This window comes from Phasianus colchicus, chromosome 2 (assembly GCF_987193195.1).
Source record: "Phasianus colchicus chromosome 2, bPhaCol1.hap1.1, whole genome shotgun sequence".
Taxonomy (NCBI): Eukaryota; Metazoa; Chordata; class Aves; order Galliformes; family Phasianidae; genus Phasianus; species Phasianus colchicus.
In genome coordinates, this window is record NC_143437.1 from 108,909,497 (window position 1) to 108,930,274 (window position 20,778).

General features: G+C 42.9%; 3 protein-coding genes across 15 annotated transcripts in view; 2 read left to right on the top strand and 1 right to left on the bottom strand.

Moving 5' to 3' along the window:
• LOC116236346 (opsin-5-like) overlaps positions 1-10,456 on the bottom strand; it is a 22,085-nt gene extending 11,629 nt beyond the window's left edge. For 4 of the 12 annotated variants that reach the window (XR_016464587.1, XR_016464586.1, XR_016464585.1 and 1 more), the window contains exons 1-4: positions 10,226-10,343; positions 7,434-7,587; positions 6,232-6,326; positions 5,670-5,732 (exon numbers count right to left, since the gene is read on the bottom strand). The gene's annotated coding sequence lies outside the window, so the exon portion shown is untranslated. Of the gene's footprint in view, positions 1-211; positions 1,440-1,875; positions 3,424-5,669; positions 5,733-6,231; positions 6,327-7,433; positions 7,588-8,684; positions 8,765-10,195; positions 10,354-10,385 lie in introns of those variants that run through there. The other 8 variants (XM_090136639.1, XR_004168528.2, XR_016464588.1 and 5 more) reach the window with 8 other exon arrangements.
• Positions 10,343-17,206, top strand: LOC116236345 (uncharacterized). The gene is made up of 3 exons (XM_031604946.2): positions 10,343-10,540; positions 10,752-11,360; positions 12,222-17,206. The coding sequence occupies exons 1-3, from the start codon at positions 10,495-10,497 to the stop codon at positions 14,801-14,803; spliced, it is 3,237 nt and encodes a 1,078-aa protein (XP_031460806.2). The 5' UTR covers positions 10,343-10,494; the 3' UTR covers positions 14,804-17,206.
• An 81-nt stretch (positions 17,207-17,287) lies between these two features.
• Positions 17,288-20,778, top strand: part of CDC5L (cell division cycle 5 like) — a 35,455-nt gene continuing 31,964 nt past the window's right edge. Inside the window, exons 1-2 of one of the 2 annotated variants that reach the window (XM_090136631.1) lie at positions 17,288-17,460; positions 20,409-20,512. In XM_090136631.1, coding sequence (XP_089992757.1) covers positions 17,416-17,460; positions 20,409-20,512 — 149 coding nt within the window. In that variant the 5' untranslated portion in view covers positions 17,288-17,415. The remainder of the gene's footprint in view (positions 17,461-20,408; positions 20,513-20,778) is intronic. The other variant, XM_031604945.2, reaches the window with a different exon arrangement.

A 20,778-nucleotide genomic window follows, 5' to 3' on the forward strand; every position in this document is an offset into this window, starting at 1 on the left:
TGCATACTGATAAAATTTACCCAAATATTGCAAGCTAATGTTGACCCTGTGCTGCCTATGGGCATTGCCTGGTTCATAGAATCATAGAATCATGGAATCATGGAATCATGGAATCATGGAATCATAGAATCACAGAATGGCCTGTGCAAAGGCCCACAGTGCTCCTCCAGTTCCAACCCCCTGCTGTGTGCAGGTCGCCAACCAGCAGCCCAGGCTGCCCAGAGCCACATCCAGCCTGGCCTTGAATGCCTGCAGGGATGGGGCATCCACAGCCTCCTTGGGCAACCTGTTCCAGTGCCTCACCACCCTCTGGCTGAAAAACTTCCTCCTCATATCCAACCTAAACCTCTCCTGTCTCACTTTAAAACCATTCCCCCTTGTCCTATCACTGTTCACCCTCATAAACAGTCGTACCCCCAAATTTTGACAAATGTTTTACAAATGCTGTCTGCAGGACTGAAGTTCCAAGGTGTACCTGCCTCTATGTCACCTGCTTGTTTCTTCACAAAGACAGGAACACAGTAGCCCAGGGTTGTGATACTGGGATGTGACATATGGCTGTGTACCCAGAGTTCAAGGGTGCAATCAGGAACTGAACTACATGGCACTACAGATGAATTTGAAGGTCCTGCTCCAGCCCTGCTATTGCCACCCTGCCATTGCCTATGGTGGGCACTCATCAAGTTACTTCCTTCTTCTCTCTGCTTCTGATTTATCCCTTGGGACTGTGCATTAGTCAAGGTCTCACTGACCTCCTACTATTTCTGCTCAGGGTGTGGATGCAGTGCAGTGTCTATTGGCTTGTGCCTCTCAGCACCATTGTAATGCAACAACAATAGTTTTAAGGAGGAGGCCAATTTTCTTTCATATTAGGATTTGGCTAATTTTACTGTTACTAATTTCTAAATGGACCCACACAGGGAATTCAGAAATGCTGGGATTACTAGTTATTATTTAGAGAGAAAAATAGCTGAGACTGAGTCCCGTAAAAGCCATAGTGAAAACTAAGTGGAAAATTATGGAGATGCTTCTCTTGGATGGAAAAGAACGGGATCCTTGTTCAGCCTGAAACATGTTTAATGGAGAAAGAGGACAGAAAGATTGAGAAACAAAGACACAACAGAGACAAATGATGGTAACAAATTCTGATCAGGTGGAATGAGGAGGACAAAACTTCTACAACAAGCTGAGGTGGCACCAAGAGGATCGTTCAAAACGACCCTGTTAAGAGCAGCCATCAGCACAGTTGCCTGCTGATGCACCCCACTGCTAAGGCAACTTCCCCAGCTCTTATCTTCTTGTGAAAGATATTGCTTGGCTGAGTGAGTCCAAGGGACAGCACCCGAAGCTTCACCTCAAGACCCTCTGTTGCTTTGGGTCTCTTTTATCAAATTTACAAACTCATTTTCGGGTCTCTTTTTCAGCCTTCAGACTGCATTCTGTGGGGGAAAGAAGCCACAGCTCAGTTATGCTTTGCTAATAGAGTTGCCCATCTGATTACGTTTCAAGGACCACTTTGTAGTGAAAAACAAGAAAGGAAAGAAAAGGTCTCAGCAAAGCTAGGCATTGCTGCTGCACTTCTAGATGGGGCATGATCCATATTTCTTTGCTTTTTAATGTTCTGTATGCTGGAAAAAATATTACCTCACTCTTAAGAGGCTGGTTCAGATTATTCTGTAGTAGACCATGCTTAAAAACAACAGCAGCAACTGTGAGTACTTTCTGCACTCAATTACACTGAAAAATCAGAGATGAACCTAGCCTGGGAAAAAGAACCAAACCAGCCCTGTGGTGAGGGCCCTGGGGAGCACTGCTTCAGTTCCTTGCCTTGCCACAGCCTTCCTCTTGGCTGTTTGGCAACTGATTAAATTCTTCTGTGCCTCATGCCCCCAGATTAGGCTATGGATGTCAACAAAGCTTTCTTCTTGTCTGTACCCATCAAATCACTAGCACATACACGGAACATCCCTCCCCAGAAGCATTTTCTATTCAGCCTGCATTGCAAACTTGTTTGTTTGTTTGTTTGTTTGTTTGTTTGTTTGTTTGTAGACCCTGTTTCCTTATTAGGAGAGAATTTCTGTATTCTTTCAGAAGGGAAAATTCTAGGCCATCATTTATTTAAAAAATCCTGACCACAACAATATAACACACAATCCATGAGATAAGTAACGAGCCATGATTAAGATGCTTTCTTTACTCATTGTTTCTGTGATCCTGACTTGTGGTTACTTGAGTGTGTAGAGTTGACAGGATAATATTAATTTGTTTTTGCCTGTAATGGAATATATTTAAATATCCATCCGTCTATCACATGTACTTGTAACCCTAACATTAGAAACAAGGTTTATTTATTGGCCTCCTACTAAACATATTAGAATCTCTGTCCATCATGTGTCCTTAATTGGATTTGATAACCTTAACATTAGAAGCAGAATTTATTTCAGCTAAATATAACCACTTAAAAGTTTTAGATTTTGTCCATCTCCCAGACCTTGACTAGACTCAATAACGAAAGAGAGGAGCTCTGGATGGAGAATGCATCTAATCTGAATAAGGTCAGATGCTGTTTGCAAGTGTCTGCTGATGTGACAGTGGGTCACAGAATCACAGAATGACTTCGGTTGGAAGGGACCTCAAGGATCATGAAGCTCCAACCCTCCACCACAGGCAGGGCCACCAACCTCCACATTTCAGAGCAGCCCAGGCTGCCCAGGGCTCCATCCAACCTGGCCTTGAACACCTCCAGGGATGGACGGGGCATCCACAGCCTCTCTGGGCAGCTGTTCCAGCACCTCACCACTCTCAGAGCAAAGAACTTCCCTCTGACATCCAACCTCAATCTTCCCTCCTTCAACTTCAAACCATTTCCCCTTGTCCTGCTGTTATCTATCCTTTCAAAGAGTTGACTCCCCTCCTGTTTATAGGCTCCCTTTAGGTACCATGTTCAAACTGGATCCCGTCCTGAGATACTTATTCTATGCAAAAGAAAAAAGCTATAGCAAAGAGCAAATTGGAATGTAAGCATCTCATATATTGAGTTAAGCTTTTAAACTTGAGTATATTCTCTTTGTTTCCCCTACTTCCAGAATCAGAAACTCCTCAGGACACACAGCAGCACTGAATCCTGCTAGCTATTTAAAATGACAAATATTTTAGCTGTGTGACCTTGTCATTATTTTCCCAAAGGTGTTCAATGACCCATTTCTTCCTGTAGAAACATGATCAGGACTAATGATGTCATCCGTACATGAATGATCCCAGTATGAGTGAGAATGTCATTGCAGTGACCTGAACAACAGGAGAAACAAAAGTTGCTGCTTTGTTGCCACAGAAAATGGTGTGTACCTATAAGGCTCTGCCAGTAGGCAATATTATGTTCTCCCAGGCATTCTCCAAGTACAACACAGCAATTGTTCCCAGAAACTGAAAAGAAAGATCGGAGCAGTGGGGTGAGTAGAAGTATTGCAAAAGAACCCACAGTGCCACAAAAATAAAACTAATACTTAAACCCTCACATTTACTCTCCACAGTTTTCACTTACCCCAAAATCTACAATGTTCTTTTATGTTACTTATTATTGGTTAATGATGTTTCAGGCTCAGTTCAAGAATATGGTTCTTCTTATCAGGCAGAGAAGAACATACTGACAAGGTGGGGAGACAAAATGAGATGGAGGGGAAAGTGGAGGAAGTTGACTCTGTTTACGAGGGTGGATAGTGATAGGACAAGGGGGAATGGTTTAAACTGAGACGGGGGGAGTTAGGTTAGATATTAGGAGGAAGTTTTTCATCCAGAGGATGGTGAGGCACTGGAACAGGTTGCCCAAGGAGGCTGTGGATGCCCCATCCCTGCAGGCATCCAAGGCCAGGCTGGATGTGGCTCTGGGCAGCCTGGGCTGCTGGTTGGCGACCTGCACACAGCAGGGGGTTGGAACTGGATGAGCACTGTGGGCCTTTGCAACCCAGGCCATTCTATGATTCCTTGATTCCATGACTCCAACCCAGACAGACCCAGTAAAACATAGTCAGGCACCATCCATGTGAAACATTATCCCATCTCCATTCAGCTGGAGGTGACCTGACCTTTACAGATCATAAGATCCCGGCTAATCAGTTTAAATTAGGCACCCTAATTTACTCCTCTCTGAGGAGGCAACTGAATGGTCCGTTGAGTCTCTGACAAAGGATAACACTCAGATTGGATGGGGAAGTTGCTCTTTGTAAACCGCAGACCAATGGTAGCTTTGGATTAGATGGACAAAGGGATTAAATATTGATGGCTATGATAATGAAGACTGTGAACTAGATCCACCAAATAAGAGAAGACTTGTGCACTAAAGGAAGGAATTATCTTGCTAACATACATTAACAGACTACATTTACTCAGCCTTTATGGTTGACTGAGCCCCTGTATTAGTCTGTAACTCACTTTGCTTTGCCAGCTCTGCTTTGAGATTGGCAAAACATTAATAATAAAAAACAGAAGAATGATTTTATCTTAAATTGTGGCACTCATCTGCTAAATTAATGTATGCCTAAGCCCCATGGTTTACAAAGCCCACTGATGCCAATGGAAAGATTCCCATTGACCTCAGGAAGCTGTGAATCATTCCCAAGTGAAGATGGATCTCCAGTTCCATTGGCTGTTCTAATCTCCATGCAGAGTAGTCTTGCACCAGAGTTCATATTAGCTATCGGGTTTGCTGGGTGATAAAGCTATTTGCTGCTGATAGGGCAAAGCAAAACCTCATTGTACTCTGAAATGGGGGTGGGAGGAGTATATCTAAACCCATTAGACATCTATATCTAAGCTAATTGCCCTCTATTCATTTGGTATTCAACGAAGAGAATCGGCATTTCATCTGCAACTCATCACTCCAAAATGGACATCTAAAATAGGTCAGATGACTCACACTCTAAATGTCTTTTTCTTCCAACTGACAATAAAGGGAGCCTGGGATAATTTTCTCAGATTTAGACACTCGCATGTGGTCTGAAGAATTTCACTCCAAACGTCTTCATTGACAAGCTTCAAAAATGTGTTTTCGTCTCTAAATCAGATGGCTAAGTCAACATAAGATCTTAGTGGAGACAGGCCCAAGTAGTTTTCATCCTTGCTTAATCTCAGTCAATTTTGGGTTGCCTTGAATGAACTACATGGCTTTGCTTTCCATAATGGCTTAAAAAAGTATGTCAGGTTTCCTCATTGACAAAATAGCATTCAATGTACCTCGTTCGGGGTTTCAGGTTCTGGATGATGAGCCCAAAATGGCCTCAGGTGTACTCAAATGATAATAATATTAAATGGCCAAGACGCTTTAAATTCTTGCCACTATTTTGCTCTCAGAAGGTTCTCATCCCACTGGCAAATAGCATAGAGTGAAATCTGGTATCAACTTCAAACCTAAATATACACAAATAGTCTGGGCTCCCATTATATTTACTGGAGAACTAGTCAGTAGAAAGTGGGAAACAATTCAGCTAAGTGCAAGTACCTACTTCATGTAGCTTGGACTTACCTTAGGCTCTATTAGGTGCAGAAAATCCCTCTCTAGAACAGCAATTTAATGAGCAGCTCCACGTAGACAATATTTAAAGAAGATACTCTGAAACTGCAGCTGAATTCCACCCACTATATTGGAAACTATCCATTCCACTGATCATCCTTACCTGGAGCGTATCTTGACAGGGTATCATCTCTTTGTGGTAAGATAACATCCTGGGCCAGCAGAACTGTAATGTCAGAAGATAGTGAATTAATACAACGATAAAAAGAAGAAAAATAAGCTTTGAAGTAACAATTTCATTTTGTAGTGAATTTTCTTATCCATGTGAACACATATATTGTAGACACATATTTTAAAAGCTACAATTTTCTTTGGGTAGGAAGGTTTTTATTCATGTGGGGACTTTTTCATATTGAGAATAAAAATACAGTCTGAAACTCTGCATTTGTCATGAAACAGAAATGCTCAGTTTCAGGCTCAAGTAAACTCAAGCTATCCCTGCGAAGATGAAGCATACATTATCTTTAACTTAACCAGGAGATTGGATAAGATGGTCTCCAGAGGTCTCTTCCAAACCAACCATTCTGTGATTCTGTGAATGCTATAAACTGATCCCACAAGGAGACATGCAAGTGCCAGTCTTTGTTGTATCAGTCTGATTCCATTCCATCAGAAGCTTCTTGGATGAATCCAGATACATTAACAGAAAGATTCTAAAAAATTACCCAAAACATATAATGGAGTCCTCGTGTAAAGTTCTGCTCAGGAACGCAGCTTCTTACTTGGTACTTGTCTTCAAAATCCTCCTGATGGTCAGCAGCTAATAAAAACAAGAATAACAATGGCCATTTCAATAATAGCTGTAAATCTCAAAGCACTATGTGAACTGAACAGACTCCTCTGAGATGTGCAGACTTGTACCTTCCATTAGAGAAACGCAGCTCTTTCTGGGGTAGGAACAGAACTTTTGTGCTCAGCAATTCTCTAAAGAACTACAGCTAAGGCATGAAGGTAGGCTGCTGAAAAGTGAGCCCAGTTTGGATGTTCAGGTAAGCTGAAAATGAATTTTTCTCTCAGAGTGTTGCCTAAAAACTATACTTAAACTTTGAAAGAGTTCTTTCTATTTTAATGAGAGGCAGTAAGCAGAATTTTGCTCTTTTGCACTATGAAATGGCATTGGTTCTGAAGAGCAGTACTGCAGTATCAGGCAAGAGAACTGGTGGAAGGAGATAGCATGGGTTGTGGGATGTTCTGTGTCAGTACACAGCATTAACTCCCATTTGTATTTCCACTGAGTTTGGGACAACAGAACTGTATTCCAGTTTCTCTGTTTAGGTAGGAAAGTCCTTGGTGCTTTCATTTCTCTGCCTCTGACATGAGATCTCTCCTTTGTAACATCTCTGATGAGAAGCCTGCCTAAAGGATGGGCATTTTGCTTTGTTTCTGACTGAACAACAGTGATTGCAGGAGAAGCGTGTCAGTGTGAACTTTGCTGCTGCTGGCAGACGTGCTAAAATGCAGGCACAGCAAATGACCCCGTGGAAAAAAACAAAAACAAAAACAAGTGTTGTTTTTGTCTGCCAGGGGAAGAATAAAGTGTCTTCCTATGGCATTCTGCCATGGTCTCTGGGGATGCGACACAAGGTGGTGCTTTGGGATAATTCAGGGCCCTAGAAGTTTCTTCTTAGCACCTTCTTGAAAAGCTCCTTCAGTTCAGCACTACATGAAATGTATTTTTTAAAACAGTGCTTGCTTGTGGGTTCTGATCTGTGCTTAATTACAATGTATCCTTTGCAAATATAATGTATTTTGACTGATAAATCACTTCAGTAATCATTCTACTCAATTAAGAAGTTCACACTTCCTGTTGTTTTACAGTTGGTGAAAGCCTCAGTAACTTCTGACATGCTGTATAACTGACACTTACACAAAGCAAAGTGATATTTTGTCTTTCCATTTATGAGATTTGCTTGAAGACAGACATGGAACTCTGCAACATCCAGAGGGAGAGCAATACTGGAGAGAATTTATGAATGACATAAAAAGTCCTTCCTGCACTTTTCCATTATTGTAAGTATAACCTAAGCCAGAAGAAAAACAAGAAGAAATAGGCTGTGAGGGACCTGACATGTTTAGCTGGGGAAAAGGCTGCAAACTCAGAAAGCTTTGGTTTTTAATGACACGTGAGCTAAGTTTGCAGATGGAAGCTCCTCAGGAAATTATGGAGGTTGTCTTTTAATGCAGACATTTAAAGGTCAGCTGTATCACATACTAAGGGTGAATAGTTCTTTTTTAATGCATAAACCCAACATTTACATGAAGACTTATAGAAGGGTAGATAGGTGAGGTAATTAATACAAAATTCTAAGCATGGGCAAAAGAGGAGAAAAGAAGGTGGATGCTGTTCTGACTGGCTTGGTTTTAATTTATTTTGTAGCAATTGTGATTCTGGATGACTTCACTGATGGTTGAGATCTTCATCTGATTTACTGAGGAAATGACTCTTCTCTGATCACTCTTTTTGTTTGTTTCCCCGTTCTACTCTCTGTACTAGGAAATCACCCCTGGTGGATGCCATCTTTCAAAATGTGCCAGGGAATTGCTTAGGATTTTTTTTACTTTGCCTGGATCCAAGCCAGGCCAGCACCTTGCTGACTATTTACATGATAGATGGACTGAGTTCTGCTGTCTGGGCTGTTTTCTGGTACAACTAAATCTGTCGGCATGGCCCGGCAGAGAAGGATGGATGGATGGACAGCTGAGAACTGGTCACTCCATTTTGGAAGGTAAGAGAATTTCACAATATGGAAACGACCAGCTCAGATCATGCCAAAAGGCCTCCAGTTAGCAAAAAAAAGCCCTGGTACTGTTTAATTTACTAACAGAGTTACTGGATAAGCATAACTGTATGATCAAATAGCAGTTCAAAGAGCCCAGCTTCAGAGAGTGGAAGATCAGGCTGCCCGGGGAGGTGGTGGAGTCATCATCCCTAGAGGTGTTCAAGAACCATGTAGATGTGGTGATAAAGGACATGGTTTATTGGGGACATATTGGTGGTAGGTGGACGGTTGGACTGGATGACCTGAGAGGTCTTCTCCAACCTTGGTGATTCTGTGATTCTATGACTCTATGAATAAACCTATGGGAAGGGTAGGTTGATGTTACCAATAAAACAGACCTGGCAGCTTGCTTTGACCATGCAGTAATGTAACAGTGGAATGGATTTAGTCTGCACCACTTAAACTCACTTTTTTCACCCTGAAAAAAAGAGGTGACTAAGTCTAAAGTGCCCACTGAGAACAATTCCAGAGTGAGGTGACTGAGCTTTGCCCTGGAACTGTTTGGAAAAGCTTTAGTTGCAACATGCAAAAAAACATGTCAAGAAGCAGCTGAACAATTAATACCCAGTCAAAAGCAAAAACATTTTCCCTTCTGGGTGAGGTGGCTTAACAATCAAGCTCTTCAGGTCAATTTTCAATTCTAATGTCTGTAAATAATCTTTTCCATAAACAAACCATATGTAGCATACTTGTGGAGGCTGTGGATGCCCCATCCCTGGAGGCATTCAAGGCCAGGCTGGATGTGGCTCTGGGCAGCCTGGTCTGCTGGTTGGTGACCTGCACATAGCAGGGGGTTGGAACTGGATGAGCACTGTGCTCCTTTGCAACCCAGGCCATTCTATAGTTCCATGATTCTATGAAATCTCATTGTGATTATTTGAGGAAACACTGCAGTGGATTAGTTCAAAACAAATTGATGCATAACTTGGAACTGTCCCTCTCAATGGTTTCTCACTATTCAACAGGTATAAGATCCAAGCATCAAAAAGACAAGTGGTTACAATGGATTTCTTGCACTTTAGTCTCTCTTTCAAATCTGGGATTTGTACATTTTGAAAGACACCTCTGAATGGGAACAACAAATGTGTGGGATATTATTTGCAGTGATCATTACAACTGATGTGAAGTATGCTTCCTAAATTTCTATCTAAAAATCAGATCTGCCTCCTTTTCCACAACGGATGCTCTGAACTAGCTGAACAGGGACAGGGCTGTTTGTGAGCTCTCATGTATTTCTGATTCTCACTGCAGTGCCTTTATCTGAGCTCGAGCACAACCACGGAGCATACGGCCCCACAGAGAGGGCCATAGAGCCCTCTTGTGGATGTTCAGATGGTTTTGGCATGAGGAACCTTCATGTCACACTCTTCTCTCCAGCCTTACATAAGAAATTTGTTATGAAATTACTTAATCACGTTATTATAAGGGACTGAAAGTTGATTGGCAGCGCCTGAAGGCTCATCAGAACAACTGACAGCAATCTGTTCAAAACAAATATAGAATCATAGAATCATAGAATGGCCTGGGTTGCAAAGGCCCACAGTGCTCACCCAGTTCCAACCCCCTGCTGTGTGCAGGTCGCCAACCAGCAGCCCAGGCTGCCCAGAGCCACATCCAGCATGGCCCTGAATGCCTGCAGGAATGCCTCACAGGGCATGCCGTTGCAGTGTCTCACAGCACAAAACCTCTTCCCAACACCAAGTCTCAACCTGTCCCCCTCCAATCCAAAACCATTTCCCCTCATCCCGTCGCTAAATCCCTGCTCGATGCTCTTGCACCCTTTTTACACCCCTCCAGGGACAAGTATGCTTACTATTACTATATTATTATTATTAAAAAGCTTTTAGACCCAGTCTCACGGGACGGGTACGTTACTGACGAGAAGAAAAAGATGGCCACGAGGCCTGAACGCGGCACTCCAACCGCCGCCCCGTGGCTGGGCACGAACCCAGTCGGCCTCAACCCCTCACAGGGGCGCAGCGCAACGGCGGGATCCCAACGCCTCCCTCTCCGTCCAATCAGAAGGCGGCAGCCGTGACCTTTCACTCCGGAAGTTGTTCCGCGCGCAGGCGCAGTGGCGGTGTGCGGGAGGGGGGCGAGCGGGCATTGCTTGCTGGCGTTGCAGGGTTAGCTGCACTCGGGCCGAGGATGGAGGTGTCGTTGGGGCAGGTGAAGCTGGAGGAGGTGGTTAACGGTAGGTGCTCCGCTGAGGAGCCGGCGGGGCTCGAGTCGCCTGCAGCGGCCGTTTTGTGTGCGCTGTTGCGGGTTGGGAGGGAGAGGCGGCCACGTCTTGGGCTGAGGGAGCGCCGTGCCTGGGTGCTGCTCTACGTGTTTCATTTTAAGGGGCTGGGTTGCTAAGAGTTTTTGGGGGATAACGTTAACGCGGTATTCTTTTCTGTCTTCAGAGTCGGAGGTTTTCGAAATTCTTCTCCCGGTCACTGTGTTTGTGCTGAGCGATGAGGAGTTCCTCCAGGCCCAGGAGCAGGTGGCGATGATTCCGGAGCTGAGGGAGGAGCAGCAGGAGGCTGCTGGGAGCTGCTGCGTGTCTGAAGGCTGCCTGAGGCCATCAGGTGGTAGTAAGGGTTTAAATATTTGGGAGGAACACAATGGGACCATAAATCAGAATGGCAGTATGGAGTGCTCTGAAGAAGGATGGATCCCTGAGAGCATGTGTAACAACTCAAAGTTATCTATAAGCAGTGGGATAAGCAAGGATGCACAGAGTCACAGTGCTGCTTTGCTGACGTCGCCATATCAAACAGAGCTGGCAAAGATGAGTGAAGTGAATGGCAGGAAAGCATGTAATGATAAGGATGCCATTCCGAAGATTCCTCTCCTCTCTGCTGCTGACAGTGAGGGTAGAGATGAGACCACCGACACCTGTGGCCAGTTGGTGTTACCAGAAGCATACAGAGATGAAGAACTTGCCTGTGTTCTGGGTGTTCTTTCTGATGAAAGCCAAGAGAAGCAATCACAAGTACATGAGGAGATGGGGACAGCCCTTGAAGTGGAAGGTAACTTGTTAATAAGAGTTGTCCAAGAGTTGAAGTAAATTTCAAGTTTGAAATTAGGTGGGAAAACATGGAGGAAGAATGCAAAATAGTTTATGATAGATTAATCATTCCAGCGTAGATTTAATTGATGTACAGCCGAATCATAGAATCCTAGAATGGCCTGGGTTGAAAAGGAGCAAAATGCTTATCTAGTTTCGGCTCCCCTGCTATGTGCAGGGTCATCAACCACCAGACCAGGCTGCCCAGAGCCACATCCAGCCTTTTCAGGAGTACACATAATGCTTTCACAGACTGTTGTGGTAATTACTGAAACTAAAAGGAATTGGTACCACTTCATTTTTCTGCAGTTTGTGAAAGGGGGAAAGAGATTTAAAAACAAAAACTTAGGGAACATATGGGGTTTTTGGTTTTTTTTGTTTTTCTTAGATACAAAAGAAAGCATAGGGAAGAGTACTTGCCCTTCTGACAAAGCAGATAGCAGAATGTCTCCTGAAGAATGTGTCATGTAGCACACTTCAATGCTTTGACAAGAATTCTGGCATAAACCTGTTCCGTGAAAACACAGTGTTGTTCTGTTAAATGCAGAGATTTGAGTGAAAAAGCATAATGGAAAGAAAGAGGCTCCAAGCAGAACTTTTCTTAAAACCATAGTAAATGTTATTGATAGAGAAGTGTGGGGGTGACTGGAGAGAGACGTTAGGAAAGAAGTGGAGATTAGACAACATTTTCATAGGGGAACAAAGAGCAAGGAAGTGCATATTAGGCTATTTTACATTATTACTACCAATTAATTATGAACTTTGGTTGTTCTAGGAAATGTCATGCAAAAAAAAAAACTTTTTTCTTCTTTTATCTCCGTAGATGCCGATTCTTTGAAGAATGGAGATAATGAAGCTAACAGCAAAACAAATAAGGGAAGCAAATCTGAAGATGAAACTCTGAGTTCTGATTTGCAGCGTGGTTTGAAAGAAGAACCAGAACTGGATTTCGATCAATTTATTCATAGATGTTGTACTTCAGAAGAATTGCAAAAAGATGTAGGGAAACTGGAGATAAATGCTTCTATTTCTTCAGAATCAGCTACTCCTGAAGAGCATATTTATAAGTCATTAACACCTGTTTTTAAGAAAAGATGTCGGCAGCGACGTATCATTTCTCCTCATGAAAGCCCAAATGAAATTCAAGGCCAGCAAGAAGATTTAGCATGGCTAAGTAATAGCATGAGCATCAAACCTCTTCCAAAAGCATGTTGTTCTGCAAATAAGCATGATAAAATCAATTTCAATTGCAAATTTTGTAGTTCTGCATATAAAAGCTCTGCGCTTCTGAAGAGACACATTTATTCGGCTCATAAAAATAAAAAAATACATAAATGCAGCTTTTGTAAAAAAACCTTCTTCTTTTCTGTCAACCTGAAGAACCACCTTAAGCTTCATAAGATGAATAAGTTGCAAAAGGAAAGAAAAAATAAAATGAGTGCTAGAAGAGTTAGGCAAAGAACTGAAGAAAGAAAGTCGGAAAGAAAGAAAAAAGAAAGTAAATATGAGAAATACTTCATCAAAATTGAAAGGGATTTTACATCTCTGGGTGTTCCAGTTATTTTTTCCTGCAAACTTTGCTTTTTTGATTCATCAAACCCTAGGATTTTTATTCATCACATGAAGGCACATAAAGAGAGACCACCTTACCAGTGTCCTCAGTGTGATTACTCTTGCCCTACTTTATCTTATATGTTAAATCACATGTATTGGCATGCTGGGTATAAGCTGTACAAGTGCAAGTTCTGCACCTTTTTTTCACTGTATTTTGCCAGCATGGTTAGGCATAGCTACATGCACACGGGGCCGAAACCATATTCCTGTGAGTTCTGCCAATCAGCATTTACAAGCATCCGTGGATTAAAGAGGCACAGAAGATTACACGTTAGTGAAGAAACATGCAAAGTCAACTTTGGAAGTGGAAGAAAGAAAACTCGGAGACCTTCAAAGAATTACACATGTGATGAATGTAACGTACTTTTTTACACTAGAGGTCATCTCAATTTTCATAAGAAATGCCATGAACAGCTCAAGGTGAGTGCTAATGGCTATGTGAATCAGAGCAATGAATATCTTAAAAGCAAAGGATGCAAAATTGAAAGTGATTCCAAGGGCTGTGTTCCTGTACCTCTTTCTAATGAAGATGATAGTCTCACTGGGGGAGTGTGTAAAACTCTAGCTTCAGAAATAGACTTTGTGCAGGCAGGTGATGTGCAGGACAGTAAGAAAATGTGCTCTGGAAGGGCATTTACCAAAAACAGCCACTTGAAGAACATTTCACCTATTTTTGGGAGTACATCAGAAGTTCAGGATTCATACAGAGAGAACACTGTAGTTTACAAAGAAGACCCTTTCTTCAGTCCCGAAACCTCTCATTCGCAAATTGAAGACACTAAAAACAATGCTGCATATTATAAGTCCAGGGACGTGTGGCCTTCCAGTTTGTCTGTGTTCAAACTGTACAAGTGTAAACACTGTGATTATGCTACCGCTGTTCATAGCAACTTTAAGCAGCACCTTAAAATACATACTGATAAGGGACAGTTTGTGTGTCAGGAATGCAATAAGACTTTTAAAACTTCAAACCGTTTGCAGAGACACAGGCTGCTTCATGCAAATGATCAATATGAATTCAGCCATTACTTCTATGCAGATAGCCACCTGGAGAATCTTGGATTGCATCATGAAATGCAGTTAGGCACGTGTCCAGAAAGGGATTTTGGCTCCTCACAGGGTTTCAGTGGAGTCTGTTCAATGCTTGCTTCAGAAATGTATGGAGAACAGACAGATACCAAGAGGGACAAAGATGATTTGCTAGCACAGAGTGAGCCGCGATTCTATCAGTGTGCAGAGTGTGAGTACTCTACTTACATTTTAAGCAACCTCAGACTACACGTAAGGACTCACACAGGTGAGAAACCTTACAGCTGCAGTGTTTGCCAAAAGGAGTTTCGTACCTCCAGTCACTTGAAACGGCACCAAGTCCTGCATTGCAATACGGAGCATCTCAAGTGCAGGAAGTGTGACTATTCAACAAACAAATGGCTGTCCTTAAAACAGCATCTGGCTTCACATGCTGTGAACGAAAGCTCAACTACTGGCTCTCTTTGTGAACAAAAGCCACTACCTGTCAAAACATACACATGTGAAGAGTGTGGCTATATCACAGTTCACAATGGAAACTTCAAGCAGCACCTGAGGATTCACACAGGGGAGAAGCCATTCAAGTGTGGGCAGTGTGGTGTTGCTTTCCGCACGTCCAGCCACCTGAAGCGCCACTTGCTGACTCATGTAAAGTTTCACTGCAGAAAGTGTGATTTTTCTGCAGTAGATAAACGTGCTTTCCAAAAGCATGTAAAAACGCATAAAAAGAAAAAAAACAAAAGTGCAGCAAGTGTAATGTGATGTCCACTAAGAAGCTTTTAGAAAATCATAAGTAGCAATATAACTTTTAGAATGTAAGCTTGGGATTTGCAAGCTAATGCTCAGTTCTAGAGAGCTTTGCATGTCCCAGGTTTATTTATTTCTGTACATTTCCTTGCTGTACCTAGAAATGTGGCTGTTAGTGGACAAAGCCAGTGTTGTGGTCAAGAGTGCAATTCAGAATTCTGCTTTGCTCCAGGTTCTGCTGTGAACTTATTTCTACTGAAGGCTGAGCTCAAGATGTGGGAAGCACCTCTTCATACCTGCATAGCTGAAAAGCTATTCTGTAAGGTCAGAATTATGAATTGGCCTGTGTTCATCAGCATAAACAGTTTTATGCCACTTACTGTCATGTTTAAAAACAAGTCTAACTGCAGGAATGTTTAAAAGGAGGGATGAAATTTCACACTATATCGTATGGTAATCATTTTTCAGTTAAGAATTGTTAGTATGATTTGAAGCTTACTCCTATCTGCTCTAAGTTGTGTTCCTTGCTGCCAGGTTCTCCTGTAATACTTAACAAGAGAACAAGTTTGTATCTCACAAAATAGTAATGTCATCATTGGTTAAGTATGCTGCGAAAGTATTTTCTGTATATGTATAAATGTAAAATGTTTTTTAGGTAGTTCATTATGTCTGTAGTTGCTCCTGATAATTCTTTGAGTAGTTTCACAGGAATAGTAATGTTTCCCTTAATGAAATATTTTATGGTACTGAAAATCCTTAAGTTAATCTTCACAAACTTCGTGGAGATGTCTAATGTTACTCTAGTGTGAAATGCCTTGTCTTTTCTCAGGCTAGTAATTACTGTACTCTATGCTTCTTAAAATACATTATGTCATTCTGTTTGAAGATCCTTTCTGCTGATATAAGTATTTGCTGACAATTTAAATTGAAAACAGTATCATAGAATCCTTAAAGTTGATAAGACCTGTAAGATTGTCTGGTCTGGTCTTTGAACAGTCAAACTTAGATCGTTAAAAAGGTTGCTGTGCATCTAGAATACATCTAAGGGACCACTTGTGGCAAACTGCAGTTGTATCGCATGGTAAAGATTCAAACTTCAACTTCATATCAAAGTTGAGACAAATTTTTGCATGTTTTACAGTGATGTTGTGCTTGAAAATCTGGACAGCAGTGAATGTATGTTCAGTGGTATTTATGAAAGCACTATTACCCTTTTGTGTGAGAAAAGATAACTGCAAAGGAGTGGTGGTCATTTTTCCTAATGGTAAAGTCCATCCCATGAAACAGCAGAATAAGCCTGTAGCTTAATTTAGAGAATTTAAACATGAAATTGCCATTGCTTTTATTATTGCTCTCAAACTTAAGATTTTCTTTATAAGCACAGATGATCTTTTGCAGTGACTTTCTGGTAGTGCAGGAAAACAATTTTCCAGGGGTGGATGGAAGCGCATGGATTGGTGTTCTGACTATAAGCTGGGGGCACACTTTGGAAGTGAGAGAACAATGAAGAGCTTAAAATGACTGAGCCAACCAGCTGACACAGTTGTGAGAAACAATATCCTAATAGGGATAAATGGAGGTGTTCCTGGGAAGCAGGAACACTGTTGTACAGATTTGGAGTTTTTTTTTACCTTGGTTCTGCTCAGGTGAAGAAAGCATCGCAAGAACAGATGTGAAGGACAAACAGAAGCATTGAAGAGAATTGGAAGCCCACATATATGTAAGGCTAGGAAAGCTAAATCTGGAGGAAAGTAACATTTTATAAGTATGTTGTACATACACGAAGGATCCAAATTTTTTAAAGAGTTTGTGAAGAGCAGTTTTGTTCAGTTGCAGATGGGGGCAAGAAGATATTTGCAGGTGGAACTTAAGGTTGTCAGACATCATTATTGTAGGTGGTTGCTGCTAATAAGTAACATCTGTTGTAAGTCTTGGGGCAGAAATGATTCTGTATCTTCCACCTCAGAGACGTTTGGGGGCGTTTTTAAAATAAAAACATCTGCTTTGTTTTGTGCGTGCGTTTGTTTTAGGGGGAACAGCTGAAATGGCTGTATTCTCATGGTTGCAGCGTTTTAACAGAAAGCAGAGCCTGTCTTAAATCACACGATTAATTCTGTAATCAAAGCATTTATTATTTTGTTGCGAACGCAATTGTGTGATGCGATGGGCAATCATAGACTGGAACAAGCAGGAGTTTGATCTGAATACTGCCCAATCTCGGGCTGTGATTTCCCAGGAAGCTAGGGTGCTACATCAGCATGTTTGAGCCCAAGGAGCCAGCAGTCAGCACTGAAGACACGCATAAATAGGATAAATAGTTGATGGGACGATGATCCGCCGGCGCTCAACCCGCCTCCTCAGGCACCTCACCTCAGGAGGCTGCGGCGCATGCGCAGGGCGCCCAACCTCCGCTCCATCGTGCATGGGCAGGGCGCCCGACCTGCTCTATCGCTCACCGCGCATGCGCACGCACCGCTCTCCCTCCCCCTCGCGCCTTCACGGCTCTGCGCCTGCGCACAGTGCAAGCGGCGCTTGCGCGAGGGTGGGCCGGCCCCGCCGCGGCGAGCGGCTTTCCTTTCGCATCGCCGCTTTTTCTCCGCAGAAAATCGATCCCCTTCGCCGCCAAGATGCCGCGGATTATGATCAAAGGCGGTGTGTGGCGGAACACCGAGGTAGGACTCGGTTCGCTCGGTTGGGGCCACGGCGGTTTGTGTGTGTGGGGGGGGGGGGGGGAGGAAGGAGGGGGTGGCAGCTTGGCGGCAGTGCGCAGGCGTGGGCGGGGGGCGGTGGTGCGCATGCGCAGTAGACAGAGCGGGGCACAGCCTGATGTTAACACACCTGGCTCGGCTCTTTCGCTGTCAGCAGAGCCCAGCGCTGCCCCTCCGCTCCCTGTGAGGAGCTGCAGCCGCCGTGAGGCCTCCCCTCAGCTCCTTCTCTGCTATGGAACAGACCCGGTTGCCTCAGCCACTCCTCACGTTCCTTGTGCTCTAGACCCTTCTTCTCAGCAGTAGCTGGGGGACGTGTATGGGTTGCATTGCATCCGCAGATGTCCTTATCTCAGGCTGGAGCGGGCCTAAAAGTGCATAGGCAGAGTTGATGCTCCCTGGAGGTGGTTGGAGGAGGTGGGAATGTGACCTGAAAGCCCTTACTGGTGTGTAAATGAGGGCTCAGGGGAGACATTCAAAAGCCAGGCTGGATGTGGCGGTGGGCAGCCTGGTCTGCTGGTTGGCGACCCTGCACATAGCAGGGGGTTGGAATTGGATGAGCATTGTGCTCCTTTGCAACCCAGGCCATTCTAGGATTCTGTGACCTTGTCACGCTCTACAGCTGTTTGAAAGGCTGTGTAGCAAGGTGAGGCCTGGCCTCTTCTTCCAAGTGACAGTGAGAGGAGCAGGGGTAGTGGCCCTAAGTAGTGCCAGGAGAAGTTCAGGCTTGATAGTAAGAAAAATTTCTTCTCTGAAAGAGTGGTGAGGCATTGGAACAAGCTGCCCAGGAGGTGATAGGGTTACTTTCTGTGGAAATTTTCAAGAAATGTATAGATGTGATATGATATGTGATATAATTCTATGTGGCACTGAGGGATGTAGTTAGCGGGTATGGTGGAGGTGGGTTGACTGTTGAACTAGATGATCACAGACTCATAGAATGGCCTCGCTTGCAAAGGAGCACAATGCTCATCCAGTTTCAACCCCCTGCTATGTGCAGGGTCACCAGCCTGCAGACCAGGCTGCCCAGAGCCACATCCAGCCTGGCCTTAAATGCCTGCAGGGATGGGGCATCCACAGCCTCCTTGGACAAACTGTTCCAGTGCCTCACCACCCTCTGGCTGAAAAAATTCCTCATGATCTTCGAGATCTTTTCCAACTTTAATCATGTTATGATTCTGTAAATAATGAAGATGGCTGTGAGCTCATCATCTGCAGCCCGGAGTGTTTTATCCATAGGAATGTATGTTTTTCAGGAAAAAAAAAAACACCAACAACAAAACACAACTCCCTTGCTCTCATTTTTGCCATCATATGCTTTCAGAACTGCGGATGGTTGTGAGAAAGAGCAGTAACACATTTCAAGGATGTGAAAATTTGTTATTAGATGTTCACAGGAAAAGGAGATACTTGACACTGTAAAATTCAGAATTCTGCAACAGTATTCTGCAAACATCAAACGTGTACGTGGTTCCAGAAAGCAATGAGAAGAATGAGTGGAAGATAAATATATTATGTACTTTATGTGCTTTTAAGCACTTGAGGTGTATGGCAGCTTGTTAATTGTTTCTAAATTGGAGGTCAGCAGAGGATGATTACTCTCTTTTTGTGGTCATCTAGAATTGTTAAAAGAAACAGCAGTAGGTCAAATAGATCTTTGTTTCACTCCAGAGATGAAATAGCATTTTTAGTGGTATTTAATTAACATTATGGTTATATTTGCAGCATTAAAAATGCTCAGAGTGGAACAGGGTGGTGTCAAGTCCTTGGGAAGATGGCTGGTTATTTGCAAAAACACCCATCACTATTGTAAACAGTATGGCTTTTGCATTGTCATATAATGCAAGGGAAAATTCAGAAACCAAGGAAGGATTTAGAGATGTTTTGTAATGCTCTTCTTTAAATAGAAATAATATGAATTGTTTCCTGCAGGAGCTCAAACCAGAGCTCATCATCGTCTGGATTTAAAGCTGCTGTGTGCTTCTGTGCTCTGAGAGCTGTTTGTGCTAGACAGAGGATCTGTCCCTGATGAGTAGCATCTGCACCGTGCAGCTGAACAGATTCTGAGCACAACTACAAGTGCTTATTAGGATTTAGAAGAGGAACATCTGTGATGTAGAAGGCTGTGCAAATAGCTCTGGTGCATTTGAAGTATCACTTTCTGACCCATGAGGTTATCAGAAATTGTGAACCTGCTTATTTGAGGGAAAAGGAGAGAGGGACTGATGGGTGTATTGAAAGACAGTTAATAAGATATGTAGCTTTTGATCAGATCTCAGTGCACATTTCGTTGCATGTGTGCAGCCAGGCTCCTATTCTGTTTTTTTCCCCTGTAACTCTGTGGACTTTGGGATCTGCTCTTCAGCATGTAACATTCTAAACACTGAGGTGATATGTTTCAAAGTAGACAAAGTTCATTGCTTTTGTGATATGTATGTAACACTATATTAAATTAACCCATGCCAAAAAAGGTAATGTTATGGTATTATTTAAAGAAGCCACCCAGAGGCATGTATTTTTATTTTATCATTACCAAACTGCCAAACACCTCTCTACCTCTTCCTGCCAAACACCTCTCTACCTCTTTACCTCTGTTATTCAAGGAAGATGTACAGAGCCTTTAAAAACTGCATAAGAGAGCACTGAAACAAATCATTCCAGAAGACTTGCAAAGTAGATCGCGGTAACCATCCCTCATCTTTTTCATACCTTGTCTTGTTACTGATTTTAGTGGTCTAGTGGAATGCAAATCCTCATGGTCTGGAAAGTAAAATGTGTAGAAGAAGGAGTGGTGCTGTGCTGTTCCAATTGAGCAGCCCATTATGTGAAACCTGTTGCATTGTCTTCTTGAGCTCATATTTGCCATTTTGCCAGTTGTCATTCTTCATAACAACATACATTCTTTTTGTTCTAAGGATGAAATCCTGAAAGCAGCTGTGATGAAATATGGCAAAAACCAGTGGTCTCGTATTGCTTCCTTACTGCATCGGAAATCAGCAAAGCAGTGCAAAGCCAGATGGTAAGTGAGGAACTCCACAACTGGGAAAATTGGATTCATAATTAGTGGCAATTTAGAAGTAACTGCAGATGAATTTATGTCTGCAAAGAGAAACAATAGTTTGGAGATTGTTTGATTACTTTTATTATGAATAATACATGTTCCTATTGATTGAAAGTAATAGCACAAGAAAGATGTGGAATTCTGGAGCGGGTCCAGAAGAGGGCCACTGTGATAATCAAAGGGCTGGAGCATCTCTCCTATGAGGAAAGGTTGAGGGAACTGGG

Bases quoted from the DNA above. Each gene is read 5' to 3' on its own strand.
- LOC116236345 (XM_031604946.2), top strand. From the start codon at position 10,495: ATGGAGGTGTCGTTGGGGCAGGTGAAGCTGGAGGAGGTGGTTAACG. The intron at 10,541-10,751 runs GTAGGTGCTCCG...TTCTGTCTTCAG, and splicing joins GCTGGAGGAGGTGGTTAACG to AGTCGGAGGTTTTCGAAATT. The intron at 11,361-12,221 runs GTAACTTGTTAA...TTATCTCCGTAG, and splicing joins GACAGCCCTTGAAGTGGAAG to ATGCCGATTCTTTGAAGAAT.